This window comes from Apteryx mantelli, chromosome 9, assembly GCF_036417845.1.
Source record: "Apteryx mantelli isolate bAptMan1 chromosome 9, bAptMan1.hap1, whole genome shotgun sequence".
Classification (NCBI taxonomy): domain Eukaryota; kingdom Metazoa; phylum Chordata; class Aves; order Apterygiformes; family Apterygidae; genus Apteryx; species Apteryx mantelli.
In genome coordinates, this window is record NC_089986.1 from 28,185,667 (window position 1) to 28,204,740 (window position 19,074).

Below are 19,074 nucleotides of genomic sequence, written 5' to 3' on the forward strand. Positions count from 1 at the left end.
TAACTATACGATGTTTGCTACCCTGAGCTAATTAAACCAATGTGAAGTACTACAAAATTAATCTATGCTCATATTTACCGTTTCACTTCCTCAATAAAGCCCTTTCTAAGCCACAGCTCTGAACTTCTGATGCAACCCGGCTAAAGCCGTTTTATCACAGCGCAGGTTTTCGTTGCCTGGTTCCCACCAGCCGGGCACTGCAGCCTGCTCCCAACGAAATCAGTACCAGGGAATCTTTACTGGAAGCTCAGAAACATGTTTACTTTATATACAAGAAAAACGTATTTACAGCAATCAACAGTAAACTATGTACAAAAAATACAAGAGACATTTCCATGGTAATCACTGTATAAATTAACATAATAAATAGGAGGGAAGCAGGTCCCATTTTTAAGGCACAAAACCTTCTTCCCCAGACTGTACAGGGATTCAAATGCTTCCCTATGCTTTTGACAGGATCACAGGAATGGCGGGGACACCCCTGAGGAACAACGGTTGGCGGACGATGATACAGACATGCAGTCGCTGCTGACAGCTGTAGAAAAACATCATTTTTCATCCTTTCCTCTTTTTTTTTTCTTTTTACAGTACACACATCTTAAGATACAAAATACTTAGTGTAAACAGTCTTTTTAAATCACATAGATAGTATGCACATCTTTAAATAATACTAAACCAAGGAACAAAGCTTTCCGTACGAGTTGGGTGCAGAAGCAGTCCCGGGAGGGACGCTGGAGGCCTCGGCAGGGCTGGGGGCCCCGCGGCGCCCGGCTCCTCCGCGGCCCGGCGCAACGACGCGCCCCGATCGGCACAGCTCCCCTCCGCCGCCGAGGCCGCGGCCGAGCCCCGCGCGCCCAAAGATCTCACAAGCAGAGCCGGAAAAGCCGCATTAGCGCCGACGGCCCTCCCGAAGGGAGCCCCGAGCACAACGCCGCCCGGCAGCCGCTTCGCGGGCCAAGCTCCCTCTCGTCTCCATCGCGGGCCACCCCACCGAACCGGGCCAGCCTAACACGGGGTGAGCTACTCCCTGCAGTCTGCCGCTAAAGGCGAGTTTCCAGGGTAGGGCCAGAGGGGAGGAAAACATACTGGAAACTCTTCCTAGCAGAGGAAACCGCCCCGTTCCTTACAACGCGCTGCCAAGGGTGATCAGACAGAAGGTGGCCCAAGGCTTTCCCGTGAGCAGCGGTTTTTAAAAGATGAAGCGCGTACACAAGGTGCGCAGTTCTAGCCTCTCTCGAGCTGGTGTTTTACCCGAGACTGCAGGAGAGTCTCCGTTTTTTGGCAAAGCAGCAGCAGGTTTTTCACTGTCCAACTGTTCTTCTCGAGTTTCTCTCCCACAAAGAGCTGTCAGATACCAGAAGAGCGACTCAGAATAACGCAGCCAGAAGCTTAACCCGGCTCCCTACTTTGCAGATAGCTCTCACTGACATTTGACAGAAGTAAAATCTGTGCAACAAGAAATCTGTATTTTTCCCAGTGAGACACGCAGAGCTACGACCCTTTTGTTAGATATAAACCTTAATAAAGATTCAAAGGCACTCAGGTTAAATATAGATCCCACTTTCTAGCTCTTAAAAGAAGGTAGAACTTCCTCCCCCCAGCCTTCGATAAGTGATAGATGGAAATATCTGGCCTTGAATGTTTTGATAAAACGTGCACACACACAAAAAAGGATTTGAACATACCAACAAGGCAGATTATAAAAGAAACCAAGACTGGTCTGTGCAGAAATCATCGCCTATAGCAGATGGCTAATGACCTTCAGTCCTCTTCAGATATGGCAAGGATTAAGGAACGTCTGAACGCAAGAGCTCTTTGGATTCCCCTGCCACTCGGAGCAGGAAGAGCACAGAGAAGCCGTTTCTACTGAGGCAAGAATTAAATTCCCCAGGAAGAAGCAAGGCAAGTGCATACTGTTTATGCACATTTAATCATGAGGTTCCCTGGAGAAGCTTCGCAGCAAGAACGGTGTTTCCTTCGTGGTGGAAAGGATCACGCACAGATCTCACCCCTTCTCCAGAGCGGCCCCCTGCCGCGTGCTCGCTGCCAGGCACATGTGTGTCCTACCCGCGCACGCTCCCGGGGGCAGGGAGCGGCTGCACCTCCTTGTCCCCAGTGAGGGTGGCCATGGCCTGAAGTTCTCCTTAGCGGAGGTTTCTCCTCATTCTCCCGCAGACGCTGATCAGTGTCTCAACAAACACGTGGGAAAATACTCTATGTCTACAATTCTTACTCGCCTAATACCCCAGGGATTCAATACAGTGAGGGGGGTCTGCACTAAGAAGGAAAAACAAATATGGCTATGGAAGCAATTGCTTAGGTACAGGTAAGAAGGAACAAACTCAGGGCAAAGCCGAGCATTTTTCTTGCTCACTCCTCACGGTATTTATACCAGAATATTTGCTAGACAAATCAAACACATTAGTCTTCTGCTAACTTCTTTTGAGCAAACCCTGCCAGTTGCTAGGCTAAGAAGAGACATACAGGTGAATGGCAACTAGTTAAAAACAGATAGGGAGAATCAGAATAATCCTTGGTGAAATCTTCAAGAATGCAATGGAGTTTGCCGAGGATGAAACCGGCTCCCATAACCTTCTGAAGCAGACAAGTCTTTACGCAAAATACCTTGACTGTTGTTAGACTACAGAGCTGATCTCAACTTGGTAAAATCCTTACAAATAAAAGAGAAAAAAGATGTCCTCAGGAAACTAACTTTTATGCCACTGCATACATGGCCATTTCTTTGTCTGCATTCGCAGCCAGACAAGTGCCACTGTATAATAGTCATAAAAAAAAAAAAAATACATACAAAACTACAAAGTAATTAAACACTCCTGCTGTCTCTCCAAGCTTTAGAGCACTGAAAGCTCCTGAACTTCCTCTGCAATGATAAATACGGCAACGTAACTATGCATGCTGGTCTTTGGGCTTTAACAGTCACCCAACTCGGGTCAGGCAATACAGTGGAAATTTGAAGGCCATCTAGGAACTCTGATTCAGAGGCACTGATTTTTCCACACTCCACTGTTGGTGGCACCAAAGGCTATTTACCAACATACACCAGTTTTCAATATGATGCTCGTCCGCTCTAGCAATCCTCCCTCCCTCAGTGCTCTTGCAGGAGCCCTGACATTCCCCAGTGCTTGATTTCTCTCATGGGGTCCAACCCAGGAGGACTGAGCCACCCTGATTTTTTGGCATCCACCTTGGAGTGAAGGAGCAAGGCAGCAAGAGAGAGAGAAGAAAGAGGGAAGAGCAGCAAGAGCCAAGACAGGTGAAAAGATGCAATAATATGGATGGATTGTATCATTTGTGACAAAAGTAATTTTCTGCACTACAAGTTGAAGCACAGCAACAGCTCTGTTGTCTGTGGCCACGATGATGGCACAAAATGGACAGCAAGCCACTTCTGGCCGTTGCCAGTCATGCTGCTTCCCTCCATCAAGGCAGAGAGAGTTGTTCCATATCTCACTTTATTACTTTACACTTCTTGTACGGCCCAAACAGCTAGTTAGTGTTCCTCTCCCTTTCATGCGGTCTCCTGAAGATGAATTCAGGAGGGGGAATGTCAGAGCTGATTTCCTGTAATCTTTTGGCTCTCCAGAATTTTGTCCTTTCTTACCGTCAGGAATTTCTGAACAATTGTTTGTAATGCCTGAAAATCTAGAGGTTGTACCATTGCCACTGGCCAAAAGAGAGGAGAGCCAGGACCAGCGGAAGACGGCATGCTGGTGCAGAAGGCTGTTTTAACCACATGCATTCTTTGTTGCAAGGCATAAGTGAGTGAGAATCACTGGGTATTCATCGGCAAGAGGAGGTCTGCACTGGCTTTGAATTTCTGGTGTGAATCACATGCAATTACAGGTGCATTAAGGAGGGGATTACGGTAAGACACAAGGACGAGCTTTGTCCCGCTTAACTGCTCTAAGATACAGGTGTGACATACAGATGAGTGGAAAAGTTTTGGGTCTGAAAAGACTGCCAGATGCTCCTGAACTAAGACTGGCCAATATATCTTTTGCACTGAATAATTCTACTGTGATGAAATTATCCAGTAAAGGTAGCTGTGTTGCAATTCTCAGGAGTCCTGCACTGTCACTGGAACCAGAACTTCCCACGTACAAGGACATGGTTCTTCAAACAAGTGAGTTCTCCTCCGGGAGGCTCCGTGGGTACGCAGATAAGGTGCCTCTCGACTGGATGCAGCTGTACCCCACAGGAAAAAAAGGTAGCACCACGCTTGGTTGATAGGAGCTCTGAACAGCTAGTTTGGCTGTTCAGTAGACACAGTTGTGAGCACATCTGCTCTGTGAGGTGACTGCTGTGCAGTTAGGGGGAATGGTAGACACAGGCTGTGAAAACAGAGGCTAAACCTCGCTGGCAGGAGTATTCCGGCTCAGCTCCTTGATCCCGTGCAGTATCCTCTTCATGTGACCCACTTTGGTCACACCCAGGTCCTGCAAGAAAAGAGAAAAATCCTACCTTAGGAGAAAGGGGGAAAAATAATTTCCAGGTTGCCAAGCAGTAGTTACAAACTAGTCAGCTAGTTACAAAGAGAGGAAGAACCAACCAGAAAGATAACAAATCTGATGGCTATATATGGAACCTCAAACCATGTGTCAAAAATCTATCAGAGCATGACAGAGTAATGAACAGTCACATGAGGAGCAGGTGCAAAGCAATGGCAAGAAACAACTGCAGACCATCAGCCAGAAATGCAAATTGCTTTGACTGTTAAAGGCCAAAGCACAAAGACAGGAAGAACAAAGATCACAAGGACCTAAGCTAGTAGCCAAACACATGCAGAACACAACCTGTCACTGGTCACATCAATGAACGTGGGAACGCTTGGGTACCATGCAACAAAACACACACACTAGCTGGATGGCATGCAGAGGAATCAGCTACACAGGTTACAGTGAGACGCAGAAGAGGAAGCTGGTCTAAGTCACAAATGAAGATCCAAGGGGCATTCAATGAATGCCACACACTAAGACAAAATATTTTTCTTTCTACTATGGGCAAGTCACCAGAACGATCATAAGTTCTTGTACATGCAAAGAACCACCATTTTTAATTTTTCTCTGCAGAGAGAGCATCTCCCGATGAGGAGATGAAAAGCTGAGCAATATGGTTACTATTTCAAAAGATTCTCTCCATCTAAGACCATGATCATTTTTTCTTGTAACAAAGAAGTGCAATGATCTTTTTGTCCGGTGACTACAACACAAGACCCAGCATGTTCTGCAAAGATGGTACGGGAGCTGAGAAGTTGAAAACTTCCATTCCATCATTCAAGTCGGAGCCTCTCAAGAGCACTAACTACAGTCTGTGTGCTGGACTGTATTACGACTACAGGAACCTGTGGCTGAGCTGACAGCCAGTCTCTGAACTAGCTGTTCTACCTCCCTGCTATTAAACATCAGGCGACATGAAATGGTGAGAAAATAAAATGAGGCCGCAATGAACCCGTTCATCTTGCCAAGGCACGTGGAATGAACAGTGGCAGACCATTTCCAAGCACATTCAGCACAGAAGGTCATGCAGATGCAGCTGGCTATTTCTGATGAGCTGATCATGAAAGTACCTTGAGGTCCCTCCGTTCGAGGTGCAGGAGCTCAGAGCCCCGGACGTCATGCCGGATGAAGATATCCTTATACTCACAAAGACTGAGATGCTCAAGCCAGGCCGCAACCTCCTCCGTTCCCCATAGGTGAACTGTTAGAGACGGAAAAGCAGGAGCGCATTGAGTACCCAGAATCCCAGAAGACAGAGAGCGAGAGAGATGAGGACACCATCAGCACTCAGTGCCAGAGAAGGAGGGCAAGCAGAACCACAACCTCAAATCAAGGGGAGGGCAAGGACTGGTAACACAGCCTACAATCTCAGGCAAAGGAGGAAGGGCAGATTAAGATTAGAGTTATTCTCTTAAACAGAGGCTAGCTGCAGTGAATCTGGGAGTAAGTATGTTTGTTTTGATGGGCTTGAATATGCTTTGTAAAGTTTACCCCCACGTCTAACAGTAAATTCTCTGATATTCCTCTGCTTACAAAATAACACAGAGTCATAAAATACATCACTAGGAACCAAGCATGTGTTAGTTTGCTATTACGTACAAACACTTGTGCTCAGTAAGCAAAATGGCAATCTCTCCTCCTAAAGTCTAAGGGAGAGAGGAAGAGTGCCAGCTTCTTGCACAGCCTCTAAACAAGAGAAAAATAAGTTCCCAAGTTCTGGGAGGCAATAAGTGAGCACCAATGTGTCAGACAGGAGGAGACCGTACCCACAATTCCATGGCAAAGGACAGGACCCAGGAGCCCACAGAACAGTCAGTACTTCTGAATTTTAGAAGTAGAAAGGCTTCATAAATAGAATATAAACCAAAAATCAACTAACCCAATTGGAGAGAAAGTGTCTTGATATCACTGGCAATTTGTTGATTCATGGCCAGTTTTTATCTACTGACCAGTAGGATTAAAGGTCAGGGTGCACCTGTGGTGATGCTGATCCCCGGCCAATTAGACATGAAACTTGATTAAAGCCTGAGGGTGAATCAATGAGAAAAATATCAACCATATCAGAGAGAATGAGCAGTGAAAAGATTGGAGTTATGCGGACTTGGGCCCCACAGTCATTTTGATGCCTGAAACGTCAAAATCCTCAAATTCACTTCACTGAGCACCCCCTAAAATATCCCAGAAAATGTCCAGATATAAGTGGGATTCTTCAGAGGGTGCCTCCTGTTTCTGCTCAGGAATATCTGCTTAGTACTGGGGACCATGACTCAGACAAAACAGAGCAAAAAGCTACTTTGCCATGTGAAAAAGATAGACTAGACCTCTGAGAAAAGGCAGATGCAAGGGACACAGAAGAGGGACAGAACATCAGAGGAAACAGACAGACAGAAAGAGAACGGGTGATGGTGTGACCACATTGGTGTGATGAAGAGAGACCACGAATGAGCAGACTTGGTACCCGGCAATCCCATGCTACTATGAGTCTCCTTATTTTTGTTGTTCTTCTCCTTTTTAAACTTGGTTACCAGCCGAAATTTGCCACTGCGGCTGCGTTTAGAATAATCCAGCATCTGGTTCTGTAGGAACACAAAGGAAAAATCATGCCACCAATCATAAATTCACTGGAACAGTCCAAGAGCAACAAGTACTGTCTAATTCAGCTCCACGACCTTGTAAGAGAGGAAAAAATCCTAAACTCTTTCTGATCAAGATGGGGAAGGAAACAGAGAGAGAAAGTTGATCCCATGTCAGTCAAGGGACCTTAGCAGGAAATTACTTTCTTTAGCCCCAGGGAGTCGAGTTTCCTTCTTAACGAATTTTTCTCACATCTGCTGCATACTCACAGGAAGTGAAACACTCACAGCCAACTAGTGAAAAAGGGAACAGCTAGGGAAATACAGCTTTGGCCCTCCTCACCTCCTCATCGCAGGGCTCCATGAGCTGCCACAGCCAAGGGATGTCTGCCAGCTTCCTTAGCTGGAGGTCCATGTCTGCCAGGGCTGCTTGGAGCTGCTCCTTCTGTGGAGGATCTAATTGCTGGAATTGCAGAAATGGAAACAAAGCAGAGTTAAAAGCCACATGGTGGAACACGCAGGCAGGCCCTTACCTGGAAATTCCTAGCCAACAAAGCAGCTCCTCCTTTTAAAAAGGAAGTGCACAACAGGCGCTCTGCCCAGACATTACCAAGCTAAACTCATCTTTTCTGAGCTCCAGCTCTGAGCAAACTAGCTTGACTGCCCATCATACCTGTGTAGCAACACCATCCTAACTGTCCTAATTCCTGGACCAATAACCTTTAAATTGACTTGTTATGAAGACAAAAGAAGACCAAGACCAGCAAGATGTTGCTTGCCAAGGCCAGAGCAAAAGAGAGGAAGCAAGAGGCTGCTTTACTCCTACTTTGTGCTTCTTACCAGCGCCATCTTGCCTGCCAGCAGCAGCTCTGTCTCATTATGCAGGGCTTTGACATTATTCACCATCTCTACAACAAGGCTGCAGTTCAGACCCTGTGGGGAAGCAACACACGCATAAATAAAGCCTGGAAATGCAGAGGTCGGAGCAGTAAAAAGGAAGAAGTCTTAGAGAAGCAAGGCCTACTTCCGGTCAATCAGAAAGGAGAACCAAGAGCTATGGCACAAGAACAAAATGGGAGATGCCAAGTGAGTGAAGTACCTCTGTAGACTTGGATTTAGCGTAGACTTTGTCCATAGACTTGGAGCTGGCATTGACAGCATGGGCAAGCTCCTGTTCCATGTCCTGATAGGATTGTGCTATTTCCCGAATGCTAAAGAGAGAATTACAGATTGCATCAGCATATGCTCAAGGTAGGAGATCTTTTCTGAGTGCACATCTCCTTTTAGTACCCATCTGAGTGACGAGAGCAGGGACATGGCATGGGAGGAGCACAGCCTTCAGCAAAGCAGGGCAATTCTGCCTGCTACAGTGAGCATGCGTAGGCAAAGCAGGGCAGACCTCACATGTACAACTCTAGGTGCATGGTCAGTTCTGCACGTGATTTGGGGTCGGTTTAAAATATGACCTGGAAACTTTAGTATGACCATTGCGATCTGAAAGGCGGCTGCACACACAGCAGTTTAATGAACACTTCCTTGATGTGAAGCTGGGCATTTCCTCTTAAAGGCCCAGACCATGAAGCAAGATGCCCAGAGGATGAGTAGATGAGTATACAGTGATTTATTTCAGAAATCTCTGCTGGGCATCAGGGTTAAAAGTCCCTAACTTGTCATCTGAGTTCCCAGTGAGGACTTTGTTTCATTCATTCATCACTGATACTCAAAGCTATTGGGTTCTTTAGAGATTAAAGGATCCGCATTTGCTCATGGAAGTATTACTTTTAGTTCAGAATGACCCACAAAAGTTTGTTTGACTTCAGTCTTCACGCAGCTGGGATAGGGCACAGCAAAAGAATGCTGCTTCCAGTGACATGGACCAGCACTGTAGTGGGTAAGACTGAACAGAAACTTCACCAGGAACAGGGAGTAGGACAAGAACTTGAGGCACCAAAGGAGGGCTCTGTCCACAAAAAGGAAATTGAGTCCCACCTGTGGATCAGAGCACCTGCAGCCTGGCCAAACCGGTTGATCTGGGTGGACTCTTCTTCAGACATGATCTCTGGTTGCAGAGAGAAAGAGGAGGGTCGGGACAACTCACACTTCTGTTTGTCCTCCCAGGACTTCAGGGTGCTCTCAAATGCCTAAAAACATAGCAAGCAAACTCTAAGATACCTTGTAAATCTCCTAGAAAAAACAATAGCTGTAAGTGCCTGCGCCTGTAGAGCATGCAGGGCTCTGGGTAGGAACACTTCCCATTGCAGGACCTGGCTGTTCAGCTGCTTGCAACTTTGCTGGCTTCAGCCACTTGGGCTGAAGCTTTCAATGCCACATGCTTACCTTGGATTAATTTTTGGTTAAGTCTAATTTTAGTCAAAGTGGTTAGGCCACTTCTGAGTGTCAGATGAGCAAAATCCACCAATTCATTACTGGCGACGGCCTTTTCTTTGACTAGCTGCATCACCTCTATGCTTCGGAGCAGAAATCTTAAACTTGACATTTGCCCAAAAAGTGCCTTTTGTTACTCAGTAAAAATCCACCCAATCTGGCATATTACAAGTTTTTGGGGAGGGTGGGGACAGCGAAGAATGTATTACTGCACACCTCTTCTCTGCGCGACATCTTCAGAGCTGGAAATTAAAAATGTTCAAGACTCCTCCCTATCCAGGAGGACTTCTCCAGAAATTGGTCAGACTAGCATCCAAACTCAGAGCTGGGACCTGCCCCACCTGCACTCTTACTGATATTCCTGCTGGCATCAGCTAGTGGTACAGGAAGAAGCAACACAGATCCAATGCAAAAAGGATCAAAACTAGATATGGTGAGAATGAGAACAGAAACACAAACCCTCAGGCCAAGGAGAGAGGGATCTATGAGAGCAAGAAATGCGACAAGGGAAGTCTAGGCAAGAGAAGTGGCTATGGGAGAGTAAGACTGAAATAGGAAAAGGAATTCAGAGACGATGATGAGGACAATGAGTAAGAGTGTGGAGCATTCATGGAAAAACTGATGCTCAGTGAGCCATAAAAGGAAAGAAGATTGGCTGTGATGGGGGGAGTGGGAATGGTAGTGGCCTGGGACATCAAATGAGATGAGTCTAGACTAGGTAAGGAGTGCAGGACTAAGGGGGATGGAGCAGAAGAGCCAGTGACTACTAGAACAACACTGCCCAGGGGAAAACCCAAGGTTCTGGGGGCACATCATTCCTCTAAGTCTGAAAAAAACCTGTGAAGCCCTGTGGTAAAGCAAATAACTTCCCCTGTTGCTGCACAAAACTGGACTGTCAGCTTTGTACAAGCTACCCACTGATTTCAACCCTGCTGATGACCCTTTAGCAGTCCAGATGAGGCCACATGAGGGAATTTGGAGTTTTTTCCATCTTAAACTAAGGAAACTAAATACCCCAAAACACTTTAGAAGAATGTTACAGAAGACACATGCTCACGCACTCAAAAAGAGGATCCCACTTCATTTCCTGCATAGGACGGACTGGCTCTGAGAAGGAAGGGGTGTGCAGCAATGATCGAAAAGGACAGCAGGAAAGATAAGGATAAGTCTGTGTTGAAGAAGACAGCTGAATGCTGCTCTCCAAACTGGAATCTGTTCCTCATTGGCAACGGCCTGCCTGCAGAACAGGGTTTGCAGGCAAGGAGGAGCAGAGGGGCACAATCACAGTCACGGCTTTGGCTGGTCCAGCACCCACAGCACACTCACTAGGCACTTGTGTCCCCCCCAGATTTCCTTATCTAACTCTTGTGCTTCCCTCTGCCCTTCCCACTGTACCCGCATGTAGGCTGCCTCTCCTTTTCTCCCTCCCACCTTTGCAGCAGGATCTCTGGTCCACTGCTGCTGGCTCTCTGGGCCATCTCCTGCAGTCGCCTCCCCAGGACACAGTGTAACAGTGCAAAAGCTCTCTGTCCCTCCAGTTTTTTTTCCATGTGAAACCCTGCTCATTGTTCCTTGCTTCTCTTCTCCCTAACATACACACCAATATCTTCTGTTCTCTCCCAGCTGATGGGGTCCTGGGTATTCCCTTGACCTACCATGACAAGGGCTTTGTAACTCCCAGCCTTTGCTTTTTTATACCACTGTATTTCCAACTTCCTGCCAGGGAATGTGCATCATGCCTAAATCTATCAGGCTATCTTCCCTTCTTTCCCCTCTCTGTGGTTCTCTCTGTTTCTCTTATTTGGGAGGTGAGTCCTTGGCAGTAGGACTTCAGTGAGCTCTGGAAGCTGGGTAAAGGAGTGTTATGCTGGAAAGTATTAACAACTGCTATCAGCCAAACTGCTGATCCAGTTAGGAGTACAGAGCTGGGAGAAACCATAAAGCCTGTCTGTGCCACAGCAAGGCGTCTATCCTTTCCTTTGGCTTCCCACCATTCAGTAACACAGTAAAATGGCAAGAACACTTCCTTATGGATTGGTACTGATCAGATATATTTGAAAGTTATGAAAAGAGACAGACACACACTGCTGAATGAGGCATGAGATACTGCTTTGCTTGGTTTATGAGGTGTAAGCCACATACTGAACAATGAGAAGAATTAAAGTACTGAATAGCTGAATGTGGACAAACTGCAGCGCTCAGCAAGGCAGGCATCCTGTGGGAAAAACAGCATGCAAGCGTGCTAAGAAACACTGTGTCACAAGGCACCTAGAAAAGGAAGCTAAGTAAGCTTGCAAAAACAACCTTAACTATATTATTTCCCAAGCAGTGAAGGGAAATTTAATCATGTTCTTTCCAAAAAGTTTTGAGGTGTGTAGTAAAATATACTCTTTACCTCCACAAAGATAAGCTTTCATGTAGCCTAGATCCAGCCATTGCCATGCTGTCTGGGAATATATGATATTGAAACACCCGTGTGTGCTATACAGTGCATCTAAGGCTGCTCTTACCCTGTCTCGGGTCAGTGTCTGTGCCCTGTTCTTGTGAACAATCCAAATGTAACCTGGAGGTTGGATCCAGGCTTCTCCATCCACTTGCACAGGAACTCCCTCTTCTCCCAGGATTGCTATCTTCACAGTCCGACACTGCAAGAAGCGATTGCATTAGAGAAGCTCTAAAATGTTGGTTTTCCAAACCCATGAGCTGTTCTCTTCCTTTCCAAAGCACTTCCCCAGGTACTGTAGCTTTGTTGCTACTAGAGCCACACATGCCTAAGTGGCAGAGTAGGCCTCATCCTTGTGCCGCAGGGACCATGTGATCATGTGATGAGTCTCCAGACTAATGTGCATTTAAATTGCTGCGGGCTAACTTCCACCGCAGCGAACACTAGCAAACAATTCCATGCCCAAAGAGCCTCTGAACATGCTCATTTTGAGCCCTGTTGGATGCTCTTCCATGGACAGGAGAGAGCACAAAGGAGGGCTTTACTAACTGAAACCAGCAAAAACGTCACAAGCTGGAGATGGGGGAGGCAAGGGGGGCTCAAAAAAGCAGTTGATACCTGTGCAATCCGGTGATGCTGTAGGTTTATCACTCGTGACACTGCCATCTGCATGCTACCAAACACTGCTACCACCTCCAAAATCTTGTCATCAAAGGAGGGGGCTGTAAATGTCTGCCAGATACAAGGGAGAGAGAATTCAGTTCCTATACAGCTCTTAGAGAGGCATCCTTTCCTGCCTATGGGTGGAGATTTGGTCCTCAGCTTTCATTTGTACCATTTATTCTGTATAAAATTAACAATGAGGCTAGAAAGTGAAGATCTGCAGTGACCTAGGAAGGAGAAAAAGAAGCCTTGATGTTCCCACTGTGCTTCCAACAGCAGCTAAAGTATAATCCAAATAAAAAGCCTGGAGGCCACAAGGGAATATTTATTCTCATGAAAGTAGGCACTTATTCTTTCATCGCAAATAAGAAAATGTTTTTGACTGGATCTAACTCCCTTTGCCTTCAAGGAGCTTTATTCTCAGGCTTTCTGGGGGCAGAAAGTCAATCTAAAGCACTTCTTGGAGGTCCAAATGCCCAGGAGAGCATCTGGTTTCTTTCTGAATCCCCACAGATTGCAGGGGTATGAAGCTGCTGCAGACTGGCTTTTCAGTATCCTATCCATTTCACGGAGCATGCAAACATGTCCCCAGCCCTTTTCTTCCAAGCACAGTTCTTGGGGACTATGACTCTTGGATTGCTTTACAGAATACTTACATCGTCTTCCTTGGTACCTCCCCAGAAGTTTGTGCCTCCTGCGTAGCTGGGAATGTTGAGTACAGCAATTCCCTGGAGACTGGGCAAAGGGATCGGTCTCCCATCACACTGTACAGAACAGAAGACAACATTACTCTCAGCCCAGCAGGAGAGAGCCTCTCCAGCCACGGTACTTGCTCTAAGAACAAGAAACAGCCTGCATAGTTTAGTGAATAAATTAGTTCAGGTATCTACAGTTTATTCTTTGTGTAAAAGAGTAGAAGAATATATCCATTCATGTCTCATGAACCACCTCTTCTCTGGCAGAGGTGGGTTTTAGAGAGATACTATTGCTTCTTTCTCCAAAAAAGGAACAGGCACACCTGAGGCTCAGCAACACCTTTTGATTTATTCCTCCAAAGAGAGAAATAAAACTTCTGAAACACCTGTGCAATCTGCTGTGACAAGGGTCTCCTCCTGCAAACTACCTGCTTATGCTGTAGGTTGTCCATGCAAGAATATTTCCTTTCCAGTTTGATCGACATTATAGTGTAGTTAAAATAACAGCTCTCCACTGCACCTACTGTCTAAAATGTTGTGTTCACACAAGACACCATAGGTGAGAATCTTGTCTATGTTGAATGCTGAGTTTGGGATAGCTAATACTTTCTAACAGGATGAAACTTCCTTTATGTTTTAGGAACGCAAGTATCTTCCAGCACCAGAAGAAGCCACTTTTAGCTAGCTCAGGGTGAGATATAATAATATTGCAGGCAAGGGAAACACCCTAATGTCAGAAAGCAGTATCACCATGTCAAGGACAAAGTGTCTGAAGGAAATGCAGTTAGCTATCCCAGTTTCAGCAACAAAATGGCACGCTAAAATTCCTCACCTCCAGCAAGACTTTCTGCTCCAGGTTTTTGTATGTTCTGTGTAGCAGCTCCTTTGTCCCTAATACTCCGTACCACATCATGTTTTTAGTACGACTTCTAAGGGACAAAACAAAAGAAGAGAAAAAGTCAGCATAAAGCATTTACCTTCCTTATGGTAAAAAAAACATTTGAAAAGGTACCTCTCTACATCCTACAACACAAAGGTTCTTCCCTTCCAAAAGGAGCAAGCCCTCAAAATGGTCATCCCTCATACTAAGGAACTACTACCCCTGGAAAAAAGTCACGCAGGAACTGAGGGCAACTGACTAACAAACATTCGGATTCCCCCAACACAGAACTGGTCAGTCTCACACACCAGAACATCAACAGTGTTTTGAAATATTTGCACGAGTATAGCAAATTTATCGATCCAGGCTATACAAGGGATCCTATAGTTGCTCAGGTATTCAAAGGCCCAAAACCATGCGACTGATACAGTGGTTCATATTAAGTTAGGATCAAGGATGAAATCGGCCTCCATGGCATTCGGAGAGTCGAGATGCGATTCTCTTGTAGCTAAATAGCAGGCATAAGAGAAAACCCTGAGTGAGATCATGAAGTAAACAGAACTGATGCGCTGAATCCACACTGGTATAGCTACTCAAAGCTCTTACACTCTCCACACAGCATACTGAATCAGTAACAAATCAGAATTTCTCTCTTCATCACAATTTCAAGCCTCCTTGAAGGAGGATTATACAGACAAGATTGATGATATGTCTCTCCAGCACACTTTCACACAATCAGCTTCCAAACAGCACAGAAACATAAACTGGTTTCAGTCACTTCTGACAGTAGTCAAGCAAGCCGAAGCCATAAACCCACCTGCACTTCTCTGGGTGCTCATCACGTTTGTTGTTGAAGTCCAAAGAAATCTTTGCATCCAATCCAATTCCAAAGTAATTATTCATGACACATTTCTCTGTGTAACATTCACTGCCAAACAAAAACAACAAACTTCCATTCCTAAGTTCACAAACCACTTAGTATACACCTCACACACCCCCTTTGGCCACCTTGTAATTACCTTGCAGAAAAAGGTGAAGAACAAAAAGGCCAACAAGATCAAACAAGCACGGCTGCCAACTAGCTAAACCCTGCAAGGAGCACTGTAAAAGAAGTGTCTATTGAGCAGAAATCCCTGGCTTGCGGCCTCTGTCCCTAACAGTTCACAGCCACAAAATTTGTGGAGGAATTCTCCTCTTGCCACAGAAACACATCCTGAAGCCTACACCTGGTTTGCAGAAAGCCATCTTCCTGCTCACTGGGGTTATGTAAAAGGCCTCACAAAACATTAGCAACACATATATAAGGTGCCACCTAGAGAGAACCTGACAAATGAGCTCAAAAATGTCAACCACTCATTTCAGTGGCACTAAACCCATAAAAATCACTTGAGTCAATATCACTGAGTTTTCACTGTTAAACGGTTTAGCACAAATGTTTTGAGAATGAGTTTATGTCATATTTCCCAACCATCTCCCCTACTGTGGTCTGCCCATGAGCTTTCCTTGCCTTCCATGCTGCAGGCTGCCGATTCTGCCACAAGCTGTCACCCACTAACTGGGAACTGGAGTCATCTCTGAGTGCAGGGAGAAGACTGATCTGGATTTCATTCTGTCACCAAAAGCCTAAAATCCCTCTACAATGAATCAGATGCCTCACTGCATGTTTAACTACATAAGCTGATCCTCACTGGCACCCAGCGCATGAGAATTCATTTACGTATCTCTGGGCTGCCGCAGTCCATTATTTAGCTCTCCAAACAATCTGCTTCTCAGTACAACGTACTGATGCTGAGGTTCATTTGGAAACACCCGCTCCCTTCAACATCCTGGGCATACTCACAGATTTTCAGGCTCAGAGTTGAAGGGATCAGCATGAATCAATAACCGGCTGATGACAGAGCTCCCAGGCAAAGACCCAGACATGCCAGCACGGATATCTGCGGGAAAAGTGACAACGGGAAGAGTGCAATAAGCATAAGCAGAAAACAGGTAGTTTCAATCTCAGAGACAAGACAACATTAACTCCTGTCTTTCACTATCCAAGGCAACAACCAAAAATATATGCTAAACCAAGCAGTAAGTGCTCTCTTCCACTCCAGAAGGCTTAGCACTCTCAATATGGAAAAGGGTTCCTGGGGCTGCCTGCAGGGCTTCTGAGTGACAGGATATCACCTAAGGCCAGCGGCACAGTTGTACAGACACGTGCGGATGGGAAATGAGAGTGCGTTCCCTGCTGCAGCTATTCTGCTCCAGGGTGAGATAATGTAACACCCTTACCTCACTGAGCAGGAGAGCAGAGGAGCAGGGCTAAAGTCATACTCCAAGCTGCTCAAGAACTACTGCCTTCTGCTTCTTAGGTTATTAGCTGGCAACCCACAAACATTAACTTCTTCAGAGAAGTAGGAAACCACTTGTTCCTGGAAGGAACAATTTGAATAAGTAACATGGGGGTGGACGGACAGCACCGTGCTGACAGGAAAAGGCTGCTACAGACAGTGCACGAAGCGGGATCTCTGCCGGGTCCATGCAGCCCGAGTGACTTCAGCCTTCACACAAAGGGACTGCTGCTCCCAGTCTACGGCTGACACCCCTCAGCAGCCTCTCTCAGCAGCCTGGCGTCCTATCAGCCTTCTTAAGGTTACTTTGAGCTCAGAATCTTCTTGTGATTGATATCTAAATTCTGTCACTGCTCCCATTAATAAAAATCTGTGTCTAGGTCTCAGCTACAGCTTGGAAACTATTACAACTCCCTCCAAGTCTCCACTGCTCAGTCCTAGTGAAAAGTTATCCTGAAAGGGATTCCTCTCCAACTGGACCCTGCACAAAGGGACATCCGACAGAACCGGTTCATGTTTTTGGATGGAGACTTGAGGCTGCGCTGCTGTCACCCATAGTCCAGTTGGCTGCTTCCCTGGGAAGTGGTGGGTGTTGCACTCACTTGGGTAGAGGATCTTTGTGTTCAGCATTGGCAAGTTGTCCCGGTTTCCTGTCTGGGGAGGAAGAGATGCAGAGCTGCCCAGCGACAAACTTCCTTTGTTTATTAGTCTTTCGCAAGGAGACTTGGACACTGTAAAATACAACACAAACGTCGCTATTGACAAACATAGCGTGCGACTCGCACCGGCACACAGCAGCACAACACAAGCAGCAAGACTGGGATAGGAATCACTCAACAACAAAACCCTCTAGACACCATAAAACAAAGAGCTGACAGAACCAGTCATTAAGAGTTAGGGATGTGTGCAGCCAGCGCAGTCAGAAAAGCTCACAAATTGGAGGCACAGAAATGTCATATGCAAATACTAGAAATGGAGGTGAGAAGAAGCTGGTGCCAGCAGCACAACAGACAGGCTATTTGGCTCCCAGTTCATACTCAGCTAAGTTCCAAATACACTTGCAGCGATCAGGGATCTTTAACAAATTACTCACTTAACACAGTTATTAAAGCAAATTGTCTTCCCTTCTCTGTCATCTGCAACGGATGGCAAGGAGCTTACAGGGAAATGTCATCAGGCAGATGACAAGGAAAATGCTCAAGTCCATCCTTGTCCAAGCACTGACAGCCAAGAAACCCAGATTACTGGCTAAGGAATGAGAAAATCTCAGAATCCCAAGTTCCATATGCTAAGATCACAGACCAGCCATCAAAGATATGAAAAATGGGCTGTACGATTCACAGGCTTGAGCCCAGAAAACATGTAGGACATGGCATCCGAGGCTAAAAACAATCATCCAAAAAATTAGAGAAAAACAGAACGTGGAAGGTAACGCATGTGACACCTCCCCCACATTTCTGCCGCAAATAGAACTGCTGTTTGCGGAGATCTGCATGGTGGCAGCCCCAGAGCGGTACCTTTCCGCTGGCTCCTCCCTTTGGACACTCCATAGCTGCTGCTGTGTGACGACTGCAGGGAGATTTTGTCCTCGTTCCTCAGCTCCTTACCCTCTTCAGAGGCTGAGAGACTGAGGAGGAAGCCCTCTTGCTCCTGGGTCTGGGCATTCTGCTCATCCACAGCTGTATGGAGAGAGAAAACAGGTGAGTCCTTCACAGCTCTGGCAGCAAGAAACACCTCCCGTTGACATAAGTAAAGACAGGATGGGACTCTAAAGGCCCTGACTCCTTAGAGCAACAAATGGGAATAACTAAAAGCTTTCCCAGGCCATTTATCTCAGCTACACCCTGCTCTGGAGAGCTTTGGGAACGAGGCCGGCTTAGTCTCCAGTTCTCTCTGCTCACATCTTTAGCAGTGAGGCTCTGAATAGAAGTCCCCAACTTTAATATTAGTGGCAGCCAGGCTGAGGTGTGAACTGTGCTACAGGTGATGGCCTTCCATTTATTTGCCTTTAGACATTGCCAGAAATTCTAATCAAATGGACATTAAATGATAAATTAAACTGGATTTCTGTTTGCTTGATCCATACCGGGACAATAGGATAAGTCATTTGAAAATGGGTGCCTAGACACAAATAATCGGGAGGGAAAATAGCAGTTGATAAAAAACAATACAAACAAAGGAAAGAATCAGGTTACATACTTTGGAAGAAGAAAAGCAGTTTGGAGAACTTAAATGCATTTGAAATGTAACCGGAGTTTGCCCAAGAATCAAATGTCAGCATGTTACCTAAAGAAATCAAAACTTCCTTTCCATGTAAGAGACAAGCCTTCCTCCCTTGGCAGCCCCTCGCAGGGTGCAGTTCTGCGAGCAGCCCTGAGCTGATCTACCAGCTCGCTGTTTCTGCGGGGGAAGGACCCCCTTGCTCTCGTGGTCTTTTCCCCTCCCTTGTGAGGGCTCTGGAGTTCATCAAAAGTATCCACAAGGCAATCCAACCACTGATCCAGCATAAATTAAACTCTTCTTGCTGGATTAAGCAAATTGGTTGGGCTCCTGACAGACTCCAACACGCACCAAAACCAGCA

General features: G+C 46.1%; 1 protein-coding gene across 1 annotated transcript in view; it reads right to left on the reverse strand.

Moving 5' to 3' along the window:
• Positions 1-404: 404 nt before the first annotated feature.
• Positions 405-19,074, reverse strand: part of DGKD (diacylglycerol kinase delta) — a 64,694-nt gene continuing 46,024 nt past the window's right edge. Inside the window, exons 16-30 of the mRNA XM_067302009.1 lie at positions 18,010-18,171; positions 17,095-17,223; positions 15,997-16,093; positions 14,974-15,084; positions 14,109-14,205; positions 13,238-13,345; positions 12,537-12,650; positions 11,986-12,120; positions 9,080-9,231; positions 8,190-8,301; positions 7,931-8,023; positions 7,434-7,553; positions 6,976-7,093; positions 5,588-5,718; positions 405-4,457 (exon numbers count right to left, since the gene is read on the reverse strand). Of these exons, the coding sequence (XP_067158110.1) occupies positions 4,368-4,457; positions 5,588-5,718; positions 6,976-7,093; positions 7,434-7,553; positions 7,931-8,023; positions 8,190-8,301; positions 9,080-9,231; positions 11,986-12,120; positions 12,537-12,650; positions 13,238-13,345; positions 14,109-14,205; positions 14,974-15,084; positions 15,997-16,093; positions 17,095-17,223; positions 18,010-18,171 (1,769 nt within the window). The 3' untranslated portion in view covers positions 405-4,367. The remainder of the gene's footprint in view (positions 4,458-5,587; positions 5,719-6,975; positions 7,094-7,433; positions 7,554-7,930; positions 8,024-8,189; positions 8,302-9,079; positions 9,232-11,985; positions 12,121-12,536; positions 12,651-13,237; positions 13,346-14,108; positions 14,206-14,973; positions 15,085-15,996; positions 16,094-17,094; positions 17,224-18,009; positions 18,172-19,074) is intronic.